The sequence below is a fragment of the Amia ocellicauda genome, chromosome 8 (genome assembly GCF_036373705.1).
Source record: "Amia ocellicauda isolate fAmiCal2 chromosome 8, fAmiCal2.hap1, whole genome shotgun sequence".
Lineage (NCBI taxonomy): Eukaryota > Metazoa > Chordata > Actinopteri > Amiiformes > Amiidae > Amia > Amia ocellicauda.
The window spans coordinates 21,347,974-21,366,856 of record NC_089857.1 but is presented as its reverse complement, the minus strand read 5'-3'; the positions used below and the strand labels follow the sequence as shown (position 1 = coordinate 21,366,856).

Sequence of the window (18,883 nt, the reverse complement as noted above, 5' to 3'; positions counted from 1 at the left end):
AAAGCAAAACATTATTACATGTTGGTTACATCATTAATCCGGAGTGTTACTGGGTCCCATTCAAGTTCAGGATTTATTAGTTTTTTCCAAAAATAGATTCTTAATTGAGTGATATTGAACTATAAACTAATGAAACTCTAAAATGTAGGAGGTGGTTGTACTTGGACTGGAGGTTGGATTGGTTGGAGGTGTTGCTATATGTATTTAACTATATGTGTGAAGAGGACTATTTTGCCCCTCTGACCTACAGCTTTGTACAGGGCTGTTATGGAAGTCTTTACAAAGAAGGTTTCTTATATTTCTGAGGCTGAATTACTGTACTGCCATGTACTGAGAAGATGTGTGAATGCGTTGTTTTTTATTATTATAAACCTTGCAGGTGAATTGTTCTTCTGGTGTTGTTTCAAATGCAAATAGAGTCACAAATCAATCGATCGATGTCATGCGTTTGAAATTAGTCATGCTGAGATGTAGTGCAAGGACACTGCATTCTCATATGTGTCTATAACCAAATTTGAATGTAGAGTGATCTGACATGATTCCCCTGGGTTTGCGTGTCATTACCCCTCCACACCGCTAGGGGGCGGCGTGCGTGTGAGGCTCTGTTGTGAGCCTCGCACATGCGCTCTGTGCCGGTGTTTCTCTGCTGCACCCGGGCACTTCCTGAGTGGAAGCCTGCGCCGGTACACGCTTTCTCAGTGTGTGGAGATAATGAACCCTTATGAAGCGGAGAGGGGGAGGTAACGCGGCGCTACCTGGTCACCTGTCTCTGCCTCCCAGCGCAGGGTGTGGGGCTGCGGAGTGACCCTGAGCCGGGCGCAGGAGGGACACACCTGCAAGGTCAGTTTACCGCAGTTTGGGCAGCACTTAAGATCGGCGCAAGTACAGAGGAGGGACAAGGAGCAATCCCTGCAGCAGGACGAGCAAGTATGATCTATTCTGTATTTACACTTACAACCAAAACAAATATGTATATTTCACATAGATGGAATAGTCTCGTATGTATGAGTTGTATAGATCTATTGTCCGTAACGAAACGCATGTCTTTTTAAGTACAGTTCCAGTTGGGCTCTGACTAGGATTTGCTTCTAGACTGATCATGTCATCATTTTCGTCAGTACAATACCAGTCAGTGTTTTCTTTGTTAATTGAGATACCCTGCAGCTGCACAAACGTGGGCTTCACCTGGAGTCTTACAGTCTTAAGTAGTGCTGACTCCGAAGTTTATATATTAAATGTTATATCTCACTGTTTAGCCGTGATTGACAGGTTGTGCTTAGATGCGATGCACATGTCCAATACTCTGCTACATGCACATTCAGAAATATTCAGAAATGCAAATTATGCTGTTGATTTACTAGAGATTAAGACGATTATTATTATTACTGCTACACAGTATCTATTTGAATTATGGAAACTTCAGTGCATGAAAAATGATAAAACTGAGAGACCTCATTCAAGGGCAAAAATAATGGTTAATTGCTGGACCGGTTCTTTGTCCAGATCTGCCAGAAAAGGAGCTGCAATAATAATAATAATAATAATAATAATAAAGGCAAAATTGCCCAACATCTTGTTTGTTGTTGTTTGTGTTGTTTACCACAACAGTACTGCAGGTTTCACTCCATGCATATATTTACATATACATATACAGCTCTGGAAAAAATTGAGACCACTTAACATTGATTTCTGAACTTGGAGTGGTCTGTTAATTTTTTCCAGAGCTGTATATATACGAAGGGTGACTTAATAATTTTAATATGTATGTGTTTGTGTTTTATTTAAACTTCATTACCTATGTTGCTCATGCTTTTAACATAACCCCACCAGAATGCTCCTTGGCCCTTCCCCCATTTTTCTCATTAAAATAAGAATTAAATAAAAGAAAAGTCACCCTTTGCTGTTTTTTCTCAAGAATGAAGAGAATGGGCATCCTGGCCCTGCTGCTGTGGGTGTGTGTGCTGTTCTACGTGGGCATCGGCCTGTTCCTGGGCGGCTTCCTGCTGGTGAGGGTGGAGGTGAACCGCAGCAGCTCCTGTGCTGACGTGCTGCTCCAGGGCGAAGGGCCGGAGGGGGGGTTTTGCCCCGGTGAGCCCAGGTTCCGGCGAGCGGTGGTCCTGATCATAGATGCGCTGAAGTTCGAGTTCGCACAGTACGACCACACCAACCCGGTGCCGCGCCCCTTCCAGAACAAGCTAGGGGTGCTGAGCGAGCTGGCAGCGTCTCGGCCGGCCCATGCCCGGTTGTCCCTCTTCAGGGCCGATCCCCCCACCACTACCATGCAGAGGATTAAGGGCTTCACCACGGGCTCTCTGCCCACCTTTGTGGACGTGGGCAACAATTTTGCCTCCAGCGCCATCTTGGAAGATAACCTCATCCACCAGCTGGATCAAAATGGTGAGTGGGGGAGTCACATCAGCTGTCACAAGCACCCTTGCATGCTTGAGGACCTCCAGTGTGTAAAGTTTGGAACAGGTTTCAGAAGGCCTTTATTCTAGGTCTCCAGTGGCTCTGTCTGTAATGGCGCTATCTGTCCTTTTGTTTGTCCAGGGAAGCGCGTGGTGTTCATGGGCGATGACACCTGGGAGAATCTCTTCCCCAAACGCTTCCACCGCTCCCTGCCGTTCCCCTCCTTCAACGTCAAGGACCTGCACACAGTGGACAACGGCATCCTGCGGCATCTCTACCCTACCAGTCAGTATGGCATGCACACTGACACTAAGACACTATATATAGCCCCTCCAGTATATTGGTCTCACACTTTCACACTCACTCTCTCACACTTGCTATTTCACTATTGCTCTCTCATTTTCTCTCTCCAGTGGAGGGCAATGACTGGGACGTCCTGATTGCTCACTTCCTAGGTGTGGATCACTGTGGGCATCGCTATGGGCCGGACCACCCTGCTATGGCTGAGAAACTGACCCAGATGGACCAGGTCATCAGGTCAGGAACACCTCACTCATGTTTCAGTTTATTCAGATTATGGCACCGTGGTATAGCGATGTCTTGTACAGCACCATTTGCTTTTGTTCGATATTGAGTATTTCAACTTCGGCGCACCTTCACCAACATCTTTTAATCACTGTTGGTCTAATTTGTGTGCTTGAAGACATCGATGAGACAACTTAAACACAAAGGAGCTTTTGAGGACGCTTGCTGTTGGATCTTCATGTCTTTCTTTCTTGTGGCTTTGGGTGTCAGAGCTGTGATTGGGCGGCTGCAGAACGACACGCTGCTTGTGGTGATGGGAGACCACGGGATGACGGACACAGGGGACCACGGGGGTGAGAGTGAGAAGGAGACGGATGCCGCTCTCTTCCTCTACAGCCCTAGCCAGCTCTTCTCTCCTACTCAGGTCTCTAATAGACTTATACATCCACCGTTATTAAACCACAATCCTGACAGTCATCTGATGGAAGCGACAAGGGAGGGCTCCAAAGTATTCGTCTCCTGTTTGATGTTTCCCTCCCTGTCCTGTTATTATTCAGGCTGAGCCAGAGGTGGTCCCTCAGACGGACCTGGTTCCCACGCTGGCGCTGCTCCTGGGCATCCCCATCCCCTACAGCAACATTGGTCAGGTGATCGCCCCTCTGTTCCCCCAGGCCCCACCAGCAGGGGGCTCAACTCACCAGCTGAGCCAAGCACAGGCACTCTGGATCAACGCCAAACAGGTATAACTCCCCTCCTCCATCCTGAACTCCTCACTGAGCAGAAATGTCTTCTGTAAGTGCCCTCAAAGCAACTGTTCTCCACAAGAGGGTGCTCAACTGCTTGTTTGTTCTTAAAGCAACAATAAATGTGCTGTCATCAGAATTATAGAGTAAATAAAACAAGTTGTATGAAGAATGCCTCTTCTCTATCCCTCTCTGTCCATGTTAAATCAGTCTGCGTGTCTTTGCAGGTTAATCGTTTCCTGGAAACTTACTCCCAAGCTGCCAAGGACCTCCCCCCCGAAAGTCTGGCCCAGCTGCGTGGTGAATTCCTCCGCGTATCACAGGAATACCACGCCCTGCTGGGGAACCCTCCCTCTGCCCCCGGCCACACAGAGCCGCCCCCTGGGATGCAGGAGGTGGTGCTGTCCCTGCAGCGCTATCTGAGCAATGTGAGGGAGACGTGCCGCACTTCCTGGGCTCGCTTCCACCCTCTGAAGATGGCGGCCGGCGTGGCTGTCCTTCTGGCCACCTGCTTGCTGTGCTATGCCATCTCAGAGCTGGCAGGGACTCTGGCTCAGGGAGGCCGGAATCCACTGTGGACCCCTGCGGTGCTGGGCACGGCAGCGGGCGGCTCACTCACTGTATGGCAGCTGCTCTTCTGGAGCCGGGTGGAGCTGCTGTGGGTACTTTGTGGGGCAGCCCTGGTCTCCCAGTTGGCGTTTTTCTGGAAGGCCTATGGCATGAACAAGATGGAAAAACCCAAGAAGTCCAAAGCAGGCCCTCGATGTCGCCCGCTGGGGCTGCCTGACTTGTCGGCCCCTCTGTGCGTTCTCTTCCTGCGCTGCGCCTCCCTCTTCTCTGACAGCTATGTGGTGGCCGAGGGCCAGGTGGCCACTTTCCTTCTGTGCACCCTGGGCATCTACGTCCCTCTCCGACTCAACTGGGACGGCCAGCTCCTGCCTCTGGGAACCGACGCCCAAAAGCCCAGCCCCCTCTTCCTGGCCCCACAGCCCTCCCCTTCGGCCTCGCCCTCCTCAGTCCGCAGAGAGACCCTGACTCTGCTGGGCTGTGTGGCCCTGCTGGTGGCGTCCCTCTACTTCTCGCTGTCCTTCCACGGCTGCCGAGAGGAGCAGGGTAACTGCGAGCCCTCGCCGTTCCTCGCCCCGCTTTCCAGAGAGCAGGACAGCCAGCTGCGTAACTTGCGCTACCTGCTGTCCGTGGCCTCCCTGGTGGCCTGGGTCTACCTGGTGCGCAGCTGGCTTCGGCACTACGGCAACCTGAACTGCCCCAGCCCGGCTGTGTTCACGGCGCGCTGGTTGCTGCCCCTGGCCGCCATCTGCGTGGGGCTGTACTGGGCCGTCAGCTCCACCCCAGAGGAGAGCTTCCGCAATCTCCAGGATGTCATCCGCCTGTCCCTGCTGGTCCTCCCCAGGGCCGTCTACGCTCTGCTGGGGGCCGGGGTGGCGGTGGTGTGTCTAAACCCCCTGACCGTGTTCTTGAAGACCAGACAGGCTTCAGCCAGCAGCCTGGTGCCCCCCAGGTACAGGGCCAGCACGAGCGTGAGCCCCCAGGCCGAGCTGCACCACCTCATCCCGCAGATCTACCAGCGCATGCGCAAGTCCCTGGAGGAGGAGGCGGCCATCGCAGGGCAGGAGGAGGACAGGCGACCGGCGGTGGAGGCCTACGGGCTGGGCACGGTGTACTCTGCCCCGCTGTTCCTGGTGTCGGTGCTGTTGGGCCTGGGTCTGGCCATGCTGCACCCAGAGGGGATGATGCTGTCCTTCTTGCTGCTGCTCCTGGAGGCGGGAGCCATCTTGCACATGCACTCTGCTGCCACGACGCTCTCCAGCGCCAGGGGATTCGCAGGTAACGGGTTCCCTCTGTCTCTGCTCTCTGTGCTGGGATGGGTTTTCTTTGGTTTAGTTGGTGTGAGGATATTGTGTGTGTTTGTCATGGTGTTTGTGTATCTGTGTTTCAGACTCCCTTGTCCTGTCTCTCCCTCTGCAGACTCCTTCATGGTGCCCTGGACTCCAGTGCTGATGTGGGCCCTGGCTGCGACTCAGTTCTTCCACTCCACCGGTCACCTGCCCACCTTCCCCTCCATCCAGTGGAACTCAGCCTTCGTGGGCTTCAACCACAGTGACTCCGGCACTCTGCTGCCCGGCCTGCTGGTGTCCGCCAACACCTTCTCCGCACACATCCTCTTTGCAGGTGGGTTTGTTTACTTGCTTTTGTCAAACACCCCCAGGTGCTTCTGCAGTTTACCACTGATTTGTTCCAGTCTCCCTGGGTTGGCCTGTGCTTTGATGGAGTTCGTGAGTTGTTTTGGGTGTCTGTTGCTACAGTGAGCTGTCCGTTGCTGCTCTTCTGGCCCCTGGTGTGCGAGCCGCAGGCCGGGCGGAGGGGACGCATGGCTGGGGACAGCGAGGAGGATGAGGATGCCGTGATGGAGATGAGGCTGAGAGAGAGCCCCGACAGATTCTCCGCTGCTCTACTGCAGCTGGGAGTGAGATATCTCCTCGTTCACGGAGCCCAGGTGAGCTTCTTGTCCTCCCACATGGCCTGCAAGCTGTCCGCAGCCTGTCTGTGTCTACTGTTGAATGGTTTACCAAAAAAGGCATGGTGTATATTCCTTTACCAAAATACCACTTGTACCTTGAATATGTTATAGACACACTAGTTAACATATGTTCTGCCCTTAGTCATCAGTAAAACTGTTACAAACTTTGGATAATGAAGCCCACAGAGTGAAAATTGTTTGATGCACTGGAGTGGGACTTTCAAGTGAAGTGTCAGGAAGATGAGTAGTAAATACAGAATAGTCCTGTTAAAAACAAACCGTTAATAAATACTCTTCTCTCTTCTCCTCACAGCTTCTGGCCTCTGTATGTGCAGCTGCTATTCTCAGGAGACATCTAATGGTCTGGAAGGTCTTTGCACCCAAGTAAGTTTCTGATTGAATGTGTTAACGCTGAGTCACTACCCAGAATGCCTCAGTGTTTTTCCCCTCAATTTGTCATCCCCTTTGCCAGCAGGAAAGTTCAAGGCAGTTATTACAGCAAAGACCATCACCACGTAGACTGACCAGGCTTATGTGTATGATGCATATGCTTTTACACAATATAAGCAATATGTTTTTCCTATATGTATACATAATATCTTGTAAGCCACCAGCTAAAATGCGCAACGGATTCAGAACGGGGACTTGTGACCTATTCCAAGCATTAGACTAGAATTGAACAAACTAACAAAACAAAAAGTCTTGTAGTGCAGCCCTGTCTGTGCTGTAGTTCAGTCTCCTGCAGTATTTCACCGGCAATTCTGTTCATTTCCCCTCACCTGTCTGCAGGTTCATGTTTGAGGCCTTTGGGTTCCTGATGACCAGTGTGTTTGTCCTGCTGGGCCTGGCGCTGGTGTTGCGAGTGGACAAGGCCGTCAGCAGCTGGTTTAAACGGCTGCTCCCTGAGCACTCAAGGTAACCCCGACCGGACCGGAGTGGGAGAGCTAGAGGCCGAGAAGTGCAGAGGGAGAGACTTGCAGACGGACGGACTGATGTGGGAGCGGTCTGCAATTTGCAGCTCTCGGACACAGAAGTGCTGTTGAATAAATCAATTCCTGAGGTACCTGAAGATCGTTGACACTGACTCACGGCTATAGACACGTACAGCAGACTATTGGTCAGTGAGCGTCTTAAGGAGGTTTACAAATTGGTGCCTTTTTAACTCATTGATGGAATGGAGGAAAAAAATGCTTCCTGGAGATCTTGAGAACACAGAATCTTTTTAATATCCAGTAACGCCGGGACCCTTGACGTTCAGATCAGAGTACACCCCAGGTCCGGGGGATTGTCCTATGTGTTCTGCTCCTTATTCTCACTACTGTACTTGGACCTTAACAAGCTTCTAACTTCAGCATTAACACACGGCTTTAGAGATTTAAGTGTAATGAGGCATTTGAATGCGGGTCTTAAATGCTGGCCAAAATAACAGGACATAAAAGAAGCAAGTATAAACAAGCGGTGCTAAAGGAGTACAGAAGGTTGTGCGGTCAGTCCTGTCACCTGGGCTCGCGATGTCGATTTGCATTCTTTCTGACTGAACTTTCATTTTGAGTTTCCCCATGAATTCTGCATTTTCTCACCATGTAAAAAAGCATGCGATTAACAATTACTAACACTTAGCTAGGAATCAGTTTAAGACTGCACCACAAACTGGGTGTTTTAATTACCGGTGTTGGCAAGTGAGTTCAAGCACAACAGGGCTTTACTGTTGGCTTTACACCTCATTTGCCTACATTTCGAAGCCGACGACTGTTAGGAAAGAGTTTGTGCTTATGTTCACGTTGACACACTGGGACCTTGTTTGGGTTCTCTGAGGACATCTGTGCTTACAAGTCTTGCTACAGTGTTCAAATACATAAGTATAAAGGGAACAGGGTCTTTAAATATTCCCAATCTAGAAATCAGCCTTCTAAATTTACTACAGTCTTTTAAATGACATACCTCAGTTGTCTGTTTGAGTTTTTAAGATTTTAAACTTTTTCTTGCCTGTTAAAAATGATTATTTAATGTAATTTTACATAATTCCAGTACTCAGGGTGGAATTCTGCTCGCATACCTTCGAAACCAGTGTGTTCTTCAGCCTAGGAACTGGACTGTGGCAATATATGATGCAGAATTACTCCTCATGTCTTAGTTATTAGTGGGCATGTTTCCATCTAGTTTTTAGTGCATCACACCTGGGGACTAGTCACACACAATCTGTTAAGTTATACATAATGGAGGGGGGACATTGTAATTTCCCAAAACCCTATTTGTTTCCCCCTCTCCCTCTGCATGTAAAAATCAATTGTTTAATGACCAAATTAATACACTGGCAGTAAATCTTATCCGAGGCTCATAAATACTATATGACTGCGCCAGATGTTCCGAGATGTTCCGATGTACCGTTGTGTTTGGATTGACGCACGAAGACGCAATCCCCAGTGAGGATCTCTGGGATGGAAGCTTGATGAATTGGAGTGCGTAAGGCCAAATCTTTAACAAAATGTACATTACAAGCTAAGCAATACAGAGCAGAGCATATCTCACAAGTGTGGCTAAAGTAAGCCAATATACTGAAAAATACGTTGTAGCTTTTGGAACGAAGCAAAGTGTTACTTAGCTTTCTGATAACTGTGCAATAGAAAACCCTAAACTGTGACACATTTTTTTTTTCTGTCTCTCTGTGCACGAGGCTACGATGTCATTAATTCGGGAGTCTGAAAAAGAAATCCGTTTTCTCAGTTGATCAGTTTTTTGGCCAGTGTAGCTGAAGAAGTCCTGCTCCTGGGGTCTGTATTAAACGGTCAGTCTAGGCCAGTAGATGCGAGACACCATGAAAGTATTTAATGTGAAGAGGATATAATTAGACCAAAAGTGCTGGGGTGTTTTTTTTAATATATTTTCCTGATTAATATTGTTAATGTCAATTAAAGATTTTTAATCTTATAAACTGGGAGGTGGGTGATTCAATAAAAACATTTCTTTGATATTTTTTATTTGTTTGGATTGTTCTTTGTATTCTAATTAATATTCAGTATATTTTGTATTCCTCGAGGGGATTGTACAGCAGCCAAGTGTTTTTCAGTTAGGATTATGACCGTGTTCAATATGATACAGGTAGGGTGAGTGCATATAAATGGGAGTGAGGCCAGATCATTAAAGGGGAACCCGGTGTGGTACTCTGTGTCTCTAAGATTGCCCACCAAACGAGCACGATGGGTAGCATGGCCTCCTCTCGTTTGTAAACGTTCTTATGTTCTAATGTATTTCCCAGTCTTAATGAGCCAGTGGGGCAGCCCTCATACAGTCTGGGATAGCAGGATGAGTCCTAAAGCCTGGGATCTACTCCAGCCATTCCAGGAAGTGCCATTCACAGAGTTTCACAGGGAACGAGACTGCCTGAGGACCGATGGGGTGGAGTCAACTGGGAGGTGTTCAGCTTCAGCAACTGTAATAAGTGTGCTATTCAGGTTCAAACAGGTTAATTTTGAAAGACAAAATTCATGTTTTCAAAGGAAACCAATAGTATTTACTGCCTTTCTTTATTAAAATCCCCCAAAAAGTGAAAAGTGCAAGAAGAGACATTTTCTGGTGAGGGAGTAATATTGTAGTGTGGAGTGGTTTCCTTTGAAACTTGCCTGCCAAGCAGCACCAGGAAGACCCTGTGTGGATGATGACGCTCTCTCTAAATCACCTCTTCTAGGGCGTGTGCAGCGCCCTCTATGGCCTGGATGATTATGGACAGGTGTCTGTGGACTTGCTGCCAGTCTTGGGCGGAGTCACTCTTCTGGGCCTGGTCGAAGGCGTCGGCCAGCCCAGGGAAGGTGGGCACACGGGATGACTTGGAGGCCCAGATCACATGCCTGCCAACAACAGCACACACCACATCTCCATGTAAAGAACTGCTTTATATTGATCTTAAGTATGCTTCTACGTGCGTCTTTTGGACCAGTTTTATGTTATTGTTGGATTAGTTAATGCATTTGTTTGTTTTAAAGGAAGCTTTTCATTACATCCTACAAGAATAGAGTCCGAAAATAAATGGGAAAGGCGCGATTGCGATGTCTGACCTGAAGTGCTGTTTGTCAGGGAAGGCCAGAGGATCGATAAATGCCCTCTCCATAAACATGAGCTGGTCATTGATCCTGCGCACCTTCAGAGGCCTGAGAGAACAGAAAGGACATTTTGTTGTTGTTACTGATCACACAGACCTGCGCTGGTGGAAATACAGAGGCAGTGGGGAAGCCATACTCACGTCTCCAGGGTCAGGTCGGAGTCCCTGATGAGTTTTTCCAGGTTAGAAGCGGCTGATTTGAACTTTGCCATGGCATTCATTAAAGGCACTGGGAAACACGTGTGGAGAACATCAACACCAGCAACTAGACCGGGCCTGTGTGTCAGTCAGTCAGTCAGTCAGTCAGTCTGCTCCTATACTCACCCATATCGATGTTTTTCCCAGTCAGTATGACATTGTAAGTATCCAAGGCAGTCTTTGAGAACTGCTCCAGGGTCTCGGCATAGTCGCTGGCTTTGAAGGGGATGAGCAGGCTGTCGGCCAGGCGCAGCAGCACGTTGCCCGCCGTTCGCGCCACAGTCTGGTGACTAGTGAACCCTGCCCAGGAACAGTCACAGGCCTGTCACTCTCCACTATAAGATTTCCAAGGATCCCACTCACTTTAATCACCAGTGGGTTTATATTTCCTATCTTGCTAGACGGGTATGTATCCCTTCTGCTCTATCATGACTGTCTTGCTTAAAGGCAGGCTGGGGCTCAAGGCAAGTTGCTTACCTGGGTCTATGTATCTGGCGGCGTAGTCAAAGGTGTCGTAGGCCGTGTGATAAGCCGGGTAGATGCGAGCCTTTGTTTTGCTCTGCAAGGGGAAATGGCAGATAGACTCAATGTAAGAATATCTTGTCTGTATTTGCATTTTCCCTAAAACTGACTGGACTAGGCACAGGCTTGAATTAAAGGATTGTCCTGGGATTCCACATTCAAGATTGGATTTGCTCTAAATTGAGTTTAGAGGACATCAGTGCCAAGTTTTAGGTACCTAATGAAATACTCAGAGGGAAATGTTGTTGTTGTAAGAACCGGCTGGGGAGAAAGGCAGCACCTGAAGTGTCTGAAAACAAACCAGCACAGCTTTCACATCTAATGGAGACAACTAAGCAACAGTGATGGAACCATTACACAAGGTTAAAGCACAAACATTCGGCGGCCGTCCCCTGAGCAAAGTCTCTTACCCTGTCATATGTGTATGCGATATCCATTGAAGTGATGCCCAGGAAGTGGATAAAAGCAGCATAGTCACTTCCAGCCCCAGTCATATAGCCCAGACTGAGAGAAACAAAACAGTGGATCAAGATCGGCCACAGCGAATTTAATCAACCAACCAATATACTTAACATGGGTAAGGTAGGTAGAGATGACAAAAATCTAGAAATAATTTAGCTGGAGTGTTTGATTATTGGCGCAATTACATGATTAGTCCCCAGAGATCTCCTCCAGTAGAAATTCTTACAAAGTTTTCGACTCTGCCATTGAGGTTAATGCATTCTATGCGTTATATGGGTCAATATTAAATCTCTAATTCTTAAATTGATTTGTCAATTCATAAATGTATAAATAATCATTCATGATTAATTATTAAATTCGTCAATTCGGTCATTTATTTTGCTGTTTGTGGAATTATCTATCAATTTAATTTGGCAAACGAACTATTTTTAATCAATCACCCCAGGGGGCAGGTTTTGACCTGCAGGAGGTGCCAATTGTGAGCCAGTCAAATGTAGGGGGTGGGTTGATTGGTCCTGTTGTAATTGTGAAGCAAGGCTTGCTGTGGTGATGGGACTCAATATTTCTACCTTAATACATTGCATTTTAAAACAGATTTTAGCAGTGCACAGGTGGCAGTCAGAGGTATGTACAGGTGAAGTTACCCACAGGGGGATTGTCCCATGAGTAGGGCTGCTGCGGTTGAAATATTGAATCCAGTTGTCATACACGGATAGAGTCTGAGATCCAGGAGTCTTCACCTAGATATACAAACACATTTACAGTGGCATCTGGGTCAGGTAACCACAGCGGATTTAAAATTGACTCTGTTACATGGGAACACTGATTAAAAATCCTGGTATGTTTATTTTTCATATACATATGAATGTCAAAATTATTTAAACTCCTTTATTAATTTCCTGCGTGAATGGTACTCAGCAACCTGATGGGTGATAAATGAATGAAACGAGCAGGAATTTTACCCCCCTCCTTCAGAAAGTGAAATGGATTGGCACTAATAACTGGCTATTACAAATCAGGGAGTATAAAAGAGTGGGGGGATTGGCCCAGGTGTTTGGGAGAGGCCTGTCCTAAGCAGATGTGTGTTTGGGATGGGATGCCTGCCCTGTTGTGGACGGAGGCCCTTACCTGCTTGGTAGCGGTAAACACCACACTCTGGGCAGCAGGAGAGCCCTGGACTCTCAGGGTAGCATTGGCTGAAATATACAAGGACAGAGAATCCTGAGACATGGCTGAACACAAGCGGCCCACAGTCTATAGGGTAAGCATGATATGACTTTGATTTGTATATTTGAAATGGTAATGTCACAAAAGCAGAAGTAAAATATTTTTTTGATTTACTAATTTAATCCTGTGGAAACCCTGGGAATTCAGCTGTAAACTATCACCATGGGAATAATGCATCTGCTCCTTCATCACTGGGCCCAAATGTTCTTGGTAACAAACAGGAAGAGGGCTACCTGTTGTCTAGAGCTGAATGCACAGGTTTAGGGGAAGATGCCATTTGGTTTGATTAAGACACATTTTTCCCCTTTGTTTACTCTCTGGTGGTGGTATTTTTTAAACACAGGTCATTTGTTAATCGTTAATGTAACTTTTGATAAAAATATTTTTCTCTTTGGTTTAAATAGCTATAGTATCAGATATGGAAGCTCTTTGTTGTTACTATTGTGCATGTTTAATGGATCTATTGCAGCCCTTTTTAAAGTGTTTTTTATTATAGAGTATGCTTTTCTTACCAAATACTGATATATCAACATTTATGTAGGCGACTGTGCGATCCCTCAGTTTGCTGTAATATTCCTGTAAGCAGGGAAGAAAACATTGGCAGTGAGGTGAGTCCTGACATTGTAAATCAGCACTTTTATAAATGACCGCAGTAGTCAGTCACTGTGACTATCTGCTCACTGGGCCTAATTCATCCTACAATATCTGGGCTTTTGTCTAAAACATAAAAGTCTTCCAGAAAGGTTTTTTAATGTACTAAAATACTGTAATTTGGTAACCCATCCCCATTAAAAGTGCAAATAATGTCCTCTAGTGGGCTCTGTTTCAGAGAAGATTCTGACCAATCCTCAGAACTGGCAGTTCAATGCTGTCGGGTACCTCTGCGTATTCGGTGGAGCCGATCAGACCAAACTCCTCTGCCCCCCAGCTTCCGAAAATAATGGACCTGCGTGGCCTCCACTTCCCTGCAACACAGACATGTCAGTGGTGAGAGACTGTACTTCCTCCTCCTGGGTGTTAACGGGGGGAAATGGGGCATTATCTGCACAGTTCAATGCTGACCTTCTTTCACCATCTTCCCCAGGACCCTGGTGATCTCCAGCATCACGGCCGTCCCGCTGCTGGGGTCTATGGCCCCGTGGACCCAGCTGTCTCTGTGATTGCCATAGAGAATGTAGCGGTCTGAGGGACACAAAAAGCACATGCTTCAGGCTCCTCTGCTACTTTAGTCTGGATCGAACTGTTCCCCAGACTCAGGCCCGGCGCTATGGGCAGGCCTTAGGGACCTTCCCCCACAATTTGAATATTGTGCCCCCTCAAATTTTTGTTTAATAAGATCAATACAATACGGCAATGTGCAATGTGCATTGACCACATCAAACCAGAGGAGCTTTTCCAGATCAGCAGGGACACACGGACCCGGGGACACCAATGGAAATTGGGTTTAAAGACATTCAAGACAGAAAACAGGAGACATTTCTTCACACAGAGAGTCGTCACAATCTGGAACAAACTCCCCAGCAATGTGGTTGAAGCTGACAATTTGGGAACAATTTGTTCTTATGTTCATGGCAGCTCGGTTGAGTGGGAGTTAAGGGGAGAGAGAGGCTTGGTGGTTGATGGTGAGTGGGAGTGGGTGAAGGCATGAGAGAGAAATGGTACTCACCTGGCTCCACGCTGCCTCGAATCACTCCCATCACGTTGTCAGAGTTCTTGAGTACACACTTGTTGTAAATGTTCATTTGTACGTCGCTGCAAGATCGCAGACACCATTAAATCTATAGTAGAGACTGGCCTCTATCAGACTAACTGTAATTCATAATTTATGCCCTAATACGTCCTTACTACTCAATGATTTTCATTACTAGATCTTTACCATCATCATACTGCAGTTTGTTTTTCTTTTATATAAAAATAGTTATCACATATATTGGATGAAATTAGTTTGGAGACCCTTCACAAATGAATCAGCCTACTGACTTTAAATCATTCACCCACTCTTATCTGGGTTTGCCTTGCTTGTGATCTGTATAGCTGTGGCCTAGCAGTTTGGATTATAATATGTTCTTATCAGGTGTTCCTCTTATCTGGAGGCTTTCCAATTTAGCTAACAGAGTGCTCTTGTTGCTTTGTGGTTATGAAAGATTTCAATTATGTTTTAAAATAGTACATCATAAATGGTTTCAATGACTGAGCAATTTTGTAACTTGGTGTTTTTTCACCACGATTAGATTTCCAGCTGTCCTTCAGAATTCTCACGCTGACTGCACTGTTTCAGAGAAGTGGGACTGAGAATCGACACCATCCAGTCATCAGCTGCAATTCTGATGTGTGTTCTGGCTTTCAGCACATACCTTCTGTGATCCATTTACACTATTGCATTTTCAAGGAAGAAAACAAAGCTTCAGCACAGGATTCTGACATGCATTGCAAGCAGCCAAAAACCAAGAGCTCTGATTTTGGTGAGTTTTAAATTGTATATTAAACAAAACCCCTACAAATATCCACCTACTGCACCAATATAATCAATTGAATGAATCTATGAATTATAGTAGGCAAATCATATATTTCATACCTGTCGGGAAATTTAGAGTTGAGATCAAATCCAGGGCCCAGTTTGTAGCTGCAGTTGAAAGATCCTTTCCAATCTGGTGGTGGATCTGGTCCAGTCAGTGCACTGCACCAGCCAAATGAAACAAGTAGCTTAGAAAAATCTCAGAGCTCAGTGAATCTTGATAGATGTTACATTATTTCAAATACCTTTCAATACAACAGACATGGAGAGACAGGGGATAACTCAAATAGATCTAAATAGAGACTGATTTGCCTCAAGAGAACATTAGATTGCAGTATGTTTCTACAACTTTAAGTGTGTAAGAGAGAGGTTTGGTGTTTTGTAGTCATTCCACTGACCAGATCAAAGTATATGCATCTTCAAACCCAATAGGCTGCATGGGAATAGGTGGGAGCCCTTTAATATCGCTTTCTGGTATCCTGTATGTATGATCTGCAAAAGAAGGAAAATGCACCTTCAGGGTTTTAATAGAACTATGGATCTAATGTCAATCATGTGTGTCATAGAGGAAGCCTACCTTTAGCGGCCAGGTATGGAGTCCTCAGATCTCCAAAATCCTGAGCGAAACCCCCTCGCTCCACCCCAGATGGGGGTAGGTACCAGGAGTAGGGGTAGGTCTCGTTCTCATCTGACATCTTCCCATCATTAATGTCCTTCGGATCGGTGTACACCAGCACTCCAATCACTCCAAAGGGGGCGCCGTTTATTGCCTGAGCAGCACAAGCAAGCCAGCAAGTCACGTCTTCACTTTCAACACAATTGTCAATGTATAAAACACAGGCACGCACTGTTGTGTTGCATGATCTTGCTTCACACTCCATGGTACTCTTACCATTTCTTTCATATGAAATTGAAATTGGATATGTGTGCTTTAGCCATTTAATAAAATAGTCATCTTCATCTTTCATCATACGGGAACTACATTACCTTGTTACCTCTGCCTGCTCCTCCATATCTCACAATAGCAATGGTACCAGTCAGGTTCAGCGTTTCGTTCAGGAACTCATAATCACTGACCGTGCCCTGGTTGGCATACACAAGCTTTCCCTAAAACAAAAACAACCCAACCAAAGCATAAGGACCTACTATTGTACCCATTCGCCTCCCCTTTATCTCACACCATTGAGCATGACAACATATGGACAATTGGAAATTAAAATAAACAATTTTCACCCTTCCAACATTATACTTTTTTACAGCTACTAAAAGAATAACCTTGATAATCCAAGCTGGCCATATATATGATTGCTAGATATGATAAGAGTGTACTTCATTGCAAATCATTACCAGCAGGTACAAAAGCATTTACATGCTGTTCTTTCCCTTCAGAGTCATGGGGGTTTAACAGGTTTATAAGAAAAGCTCATTTGAGTACCTTTAGGGTAGGAGAAATGAACCTTACCAGAAAAGTAATATAAAAATAAAAAATGCCAGAATGAACTGCCTTTCAAACATGGTCAAGTAAGACTTCAAACAGAATTAATGCAGTAGTCTGATTAAGGCATATTAGTAAGATAGGAGAGTGTGTTACTCTTATTATACATGACATTCTGATACATTTGGCAAAAGTAGGAAACTATCATTTGAATAAGTTTGAAATGCCTCCAGAAACAAAGTATTATTCATGTAGTTTAAAAAGGCATTTCAGAACGTTGTGAAACACCATCTACTTTTTTCGGGGATGAAAAAAGTCTCACATAATCCAATTAGAAGTGGGAAGGGACTAAAGCAATGACAATAAAGTCTCATACCCTTGGGTTTCCAGCAGGGGCGTAGGCAGCATAGGGCTGGACAATGTCCGGGTGTCTCTGGTCCTCAGTGTAATCTTTCTCTTTGAGTCTTGAGGTGAACAGCACGGAGTTGGTAGAAGAAACTTCAACGACAATAAAAACGTGTTTGTAACTATATCAAAATGTGAAACTTGTTACTAATTTAATTCTCTGAGGCTTTCAACTGAACCATTAGTTCGTGTTAGTGGCTTCAACAGAGCATGCCAAGTTATGGAGGAAGCAATTCTTTTCCTATACCTATACCTATACCTATGACTTTTCTTTCGGACCATGGGCAGATCCAAGGGATAATGTCTGACAGGCTTTACTGAAGTAACCTGTTTCATGGATTCCTGCACATTTGTTTTTATTGAATTTGTGTCTGCATTCTGAGATACACCTGAGAGATACCCATTTACAATCTAGAAAGTATACCAGACACTCCTAATTGAAGGGTAAATAAGTGGATCACAAATTTACCAATAAAAGTAAATGCAGTATAAATACTGTTCATATACATACAGAATTACAAACATACAATAATAATATGGATTCTCAGGGAATATATGAATCGTGTATGTTTTATTCAATACTAAACATGTAATCTGTTTGTGTCCCCTACATTTATTTAAAGGGCCCCACCCCGTATCCTTACCTACAGTGACATTGTTTGGAGTGTTGTCATCGGGGAATGACAGGTACACTTTATATGTATCTTTCCAGGCATCGTCAAGACCTGTCTTTGGGTCCTTCCATCGGTCCAGCATGTACTGGACCAGTTGCACATCTCCCTGGCTCGTGGCCATATGTGGCACTTTGGTCAACTCTCTATTACCGAAGGTAAGAATACAAAAATAAAATTAGCAACACGCTTATGTTTTCTGTGCAGTTATGAATGCAACTGTTTTCACAAGTGGCATCATTCAGACAACACATACAGCATGTCAGTGATCTGTACACCCCCGATGGCTCAAGAAATCACTTCAGAAGAAGAAAATAGCTTCAGCAGTTGCCAAAGCAGCCAAGAAAACACACACACAAAACCATCTTCCATCTACATTTCTGCTGTGACTTAACATGGGCGGTCAAAATAAAAAGGCATCTACTTCACATGGCATTTCAGTTGTCACCATCCAGGCTTTACACATATTGTAACATTACATACTATACAAAAACAGCTACGCATAACAACAACTAGATAGCTTCTGCAGGGTTCAGCCTTGGGATTTCCTCTCACACTTGCATGATGCGTCATTACAAACAAGTAGTTGCTTTAATGTTTTTAGAGGGAATATTGTCAACCAAATAAGTATATTTATCTCAGCTGCTGACAACAATATACCCACAGATAATCTATAAACTGGTAGAAACAATTTAGAACATCCATCCAACAAAAATCAGAGCATCCTTGAAACTGATACATGCCAGAGAGAGAAGACCGCATGGAAGTCCACCTACATACCTCAGATTCTCCTCAATTTGTTTGTTATCCACCTGTTTGATGAACTGCTCAATCATACTCTCGTCCACATCCCGAGACACAGCACCCACCCAATCTGGAGATGAGCTCTTCGTGATACCATAGTGCCCGATCAGGAGCCCCACCGTAAGAACAGCAGCCCCCACTAACCCACAAAGTAGGATCTTCTTCCACATTTGGAGTTGGGACTCGAGACTCTTCAGCAGAACTCAAATGTGTGTGCAATACCAGATAGACTTTAGTCAGATGTATTGGTCCATCCTGCTCTTACAAAAGGTCATTACCTTGTAATATACCAGTTACTTATTAACCATCTCTAAAAAAATAAAACTCAGCTA

At 45.6% G+C, this 18,883-nt stretch overlaps 2 protein-coding genes across 3 annotated transcripts; one reads left to right on the top strand and one right to left on the bottom strand.

Annotated features, from left to right (window-relative positions):
* Positions 1-489: 489 nt before the first annotated feature.
* pigo (phosphatidylinositol glycan anchor biosynthesis, class O) lies at positions 490-9,192 on the top strand. 2 transcript variants are annotated; one of them, XM_066710669.1, is made up of 11 exons: positions 490-840; positions 1,916-2,397; positions 2,551-2,694; positions 2,823-2,946; positions 3,205-3,358; positions 3,492-3,674; positions 3,905-5,522; positions 5,664-5,867; positions 6,002-6,192; positions 6,530-6,600; positions 7,006-9,192. In XM_066710669.1, the coding sequence occupies exons 2-11, from the start codon at positions 1,917-1,919 to the stop codon at positions 7,133-7,135; spliced, it is 3,300 nt and encodes a 1,099-aa protein (XP_066566766.1). In that variant the 5' UTR covers positions 490-840; position 1,916; the 3' UTR covers positions 7,136-9,192. The 2 variants fall into 2 exon arrangements, with proteins under 2 accessions (XP_066566766.1, XP_066566764.1); XM_066710667.1 differs by having other exon boundaries at positions 490-927.
* Positions 9,193-9,721: 529 nt separating this feature from the next.
* naaladl1 (N-acetylated alpha-linked acidic dipeptidase like 1) lies at positions 9,722-18,787 on the bottom strand. Its single transcript, XM_066710670.1, has 19 exons — positions 18,528-18,787; positions 17,721-17,893; positions 17,048-17,169; positions 16,224-16,343; positions 15,814-16,006; positions 15,635-15,728; positions 15,297-15,398; positions 14,388-14,473; positions 13,784-13,903; positions 13,601-13,686; positions 13,234-13,297; positions 12,623-12,690; positions 12,143-12,234; positions 11,443-11,536; positions 10,988-11,069; positions 10,637-10,810; positions 10,454-10,541; positions 10,269-10,361; positions 9,722-10,061 (listed from the first exon to the last, which is right to left on the bottom strand). Exons 1-19 carry the CDS (start codon positions 18,719-18,721, stop codon positions 9,884-9,886), a joined length of 2,223 nt encoding a protein of 740 aa, XP_066566767.1. The 5' UTR covers positions 18,722-18,787; the 3' UTR covers positions 9,722-9,883.
* Positions 18,788-18,883: the final 96 nt, after the last annotated feature.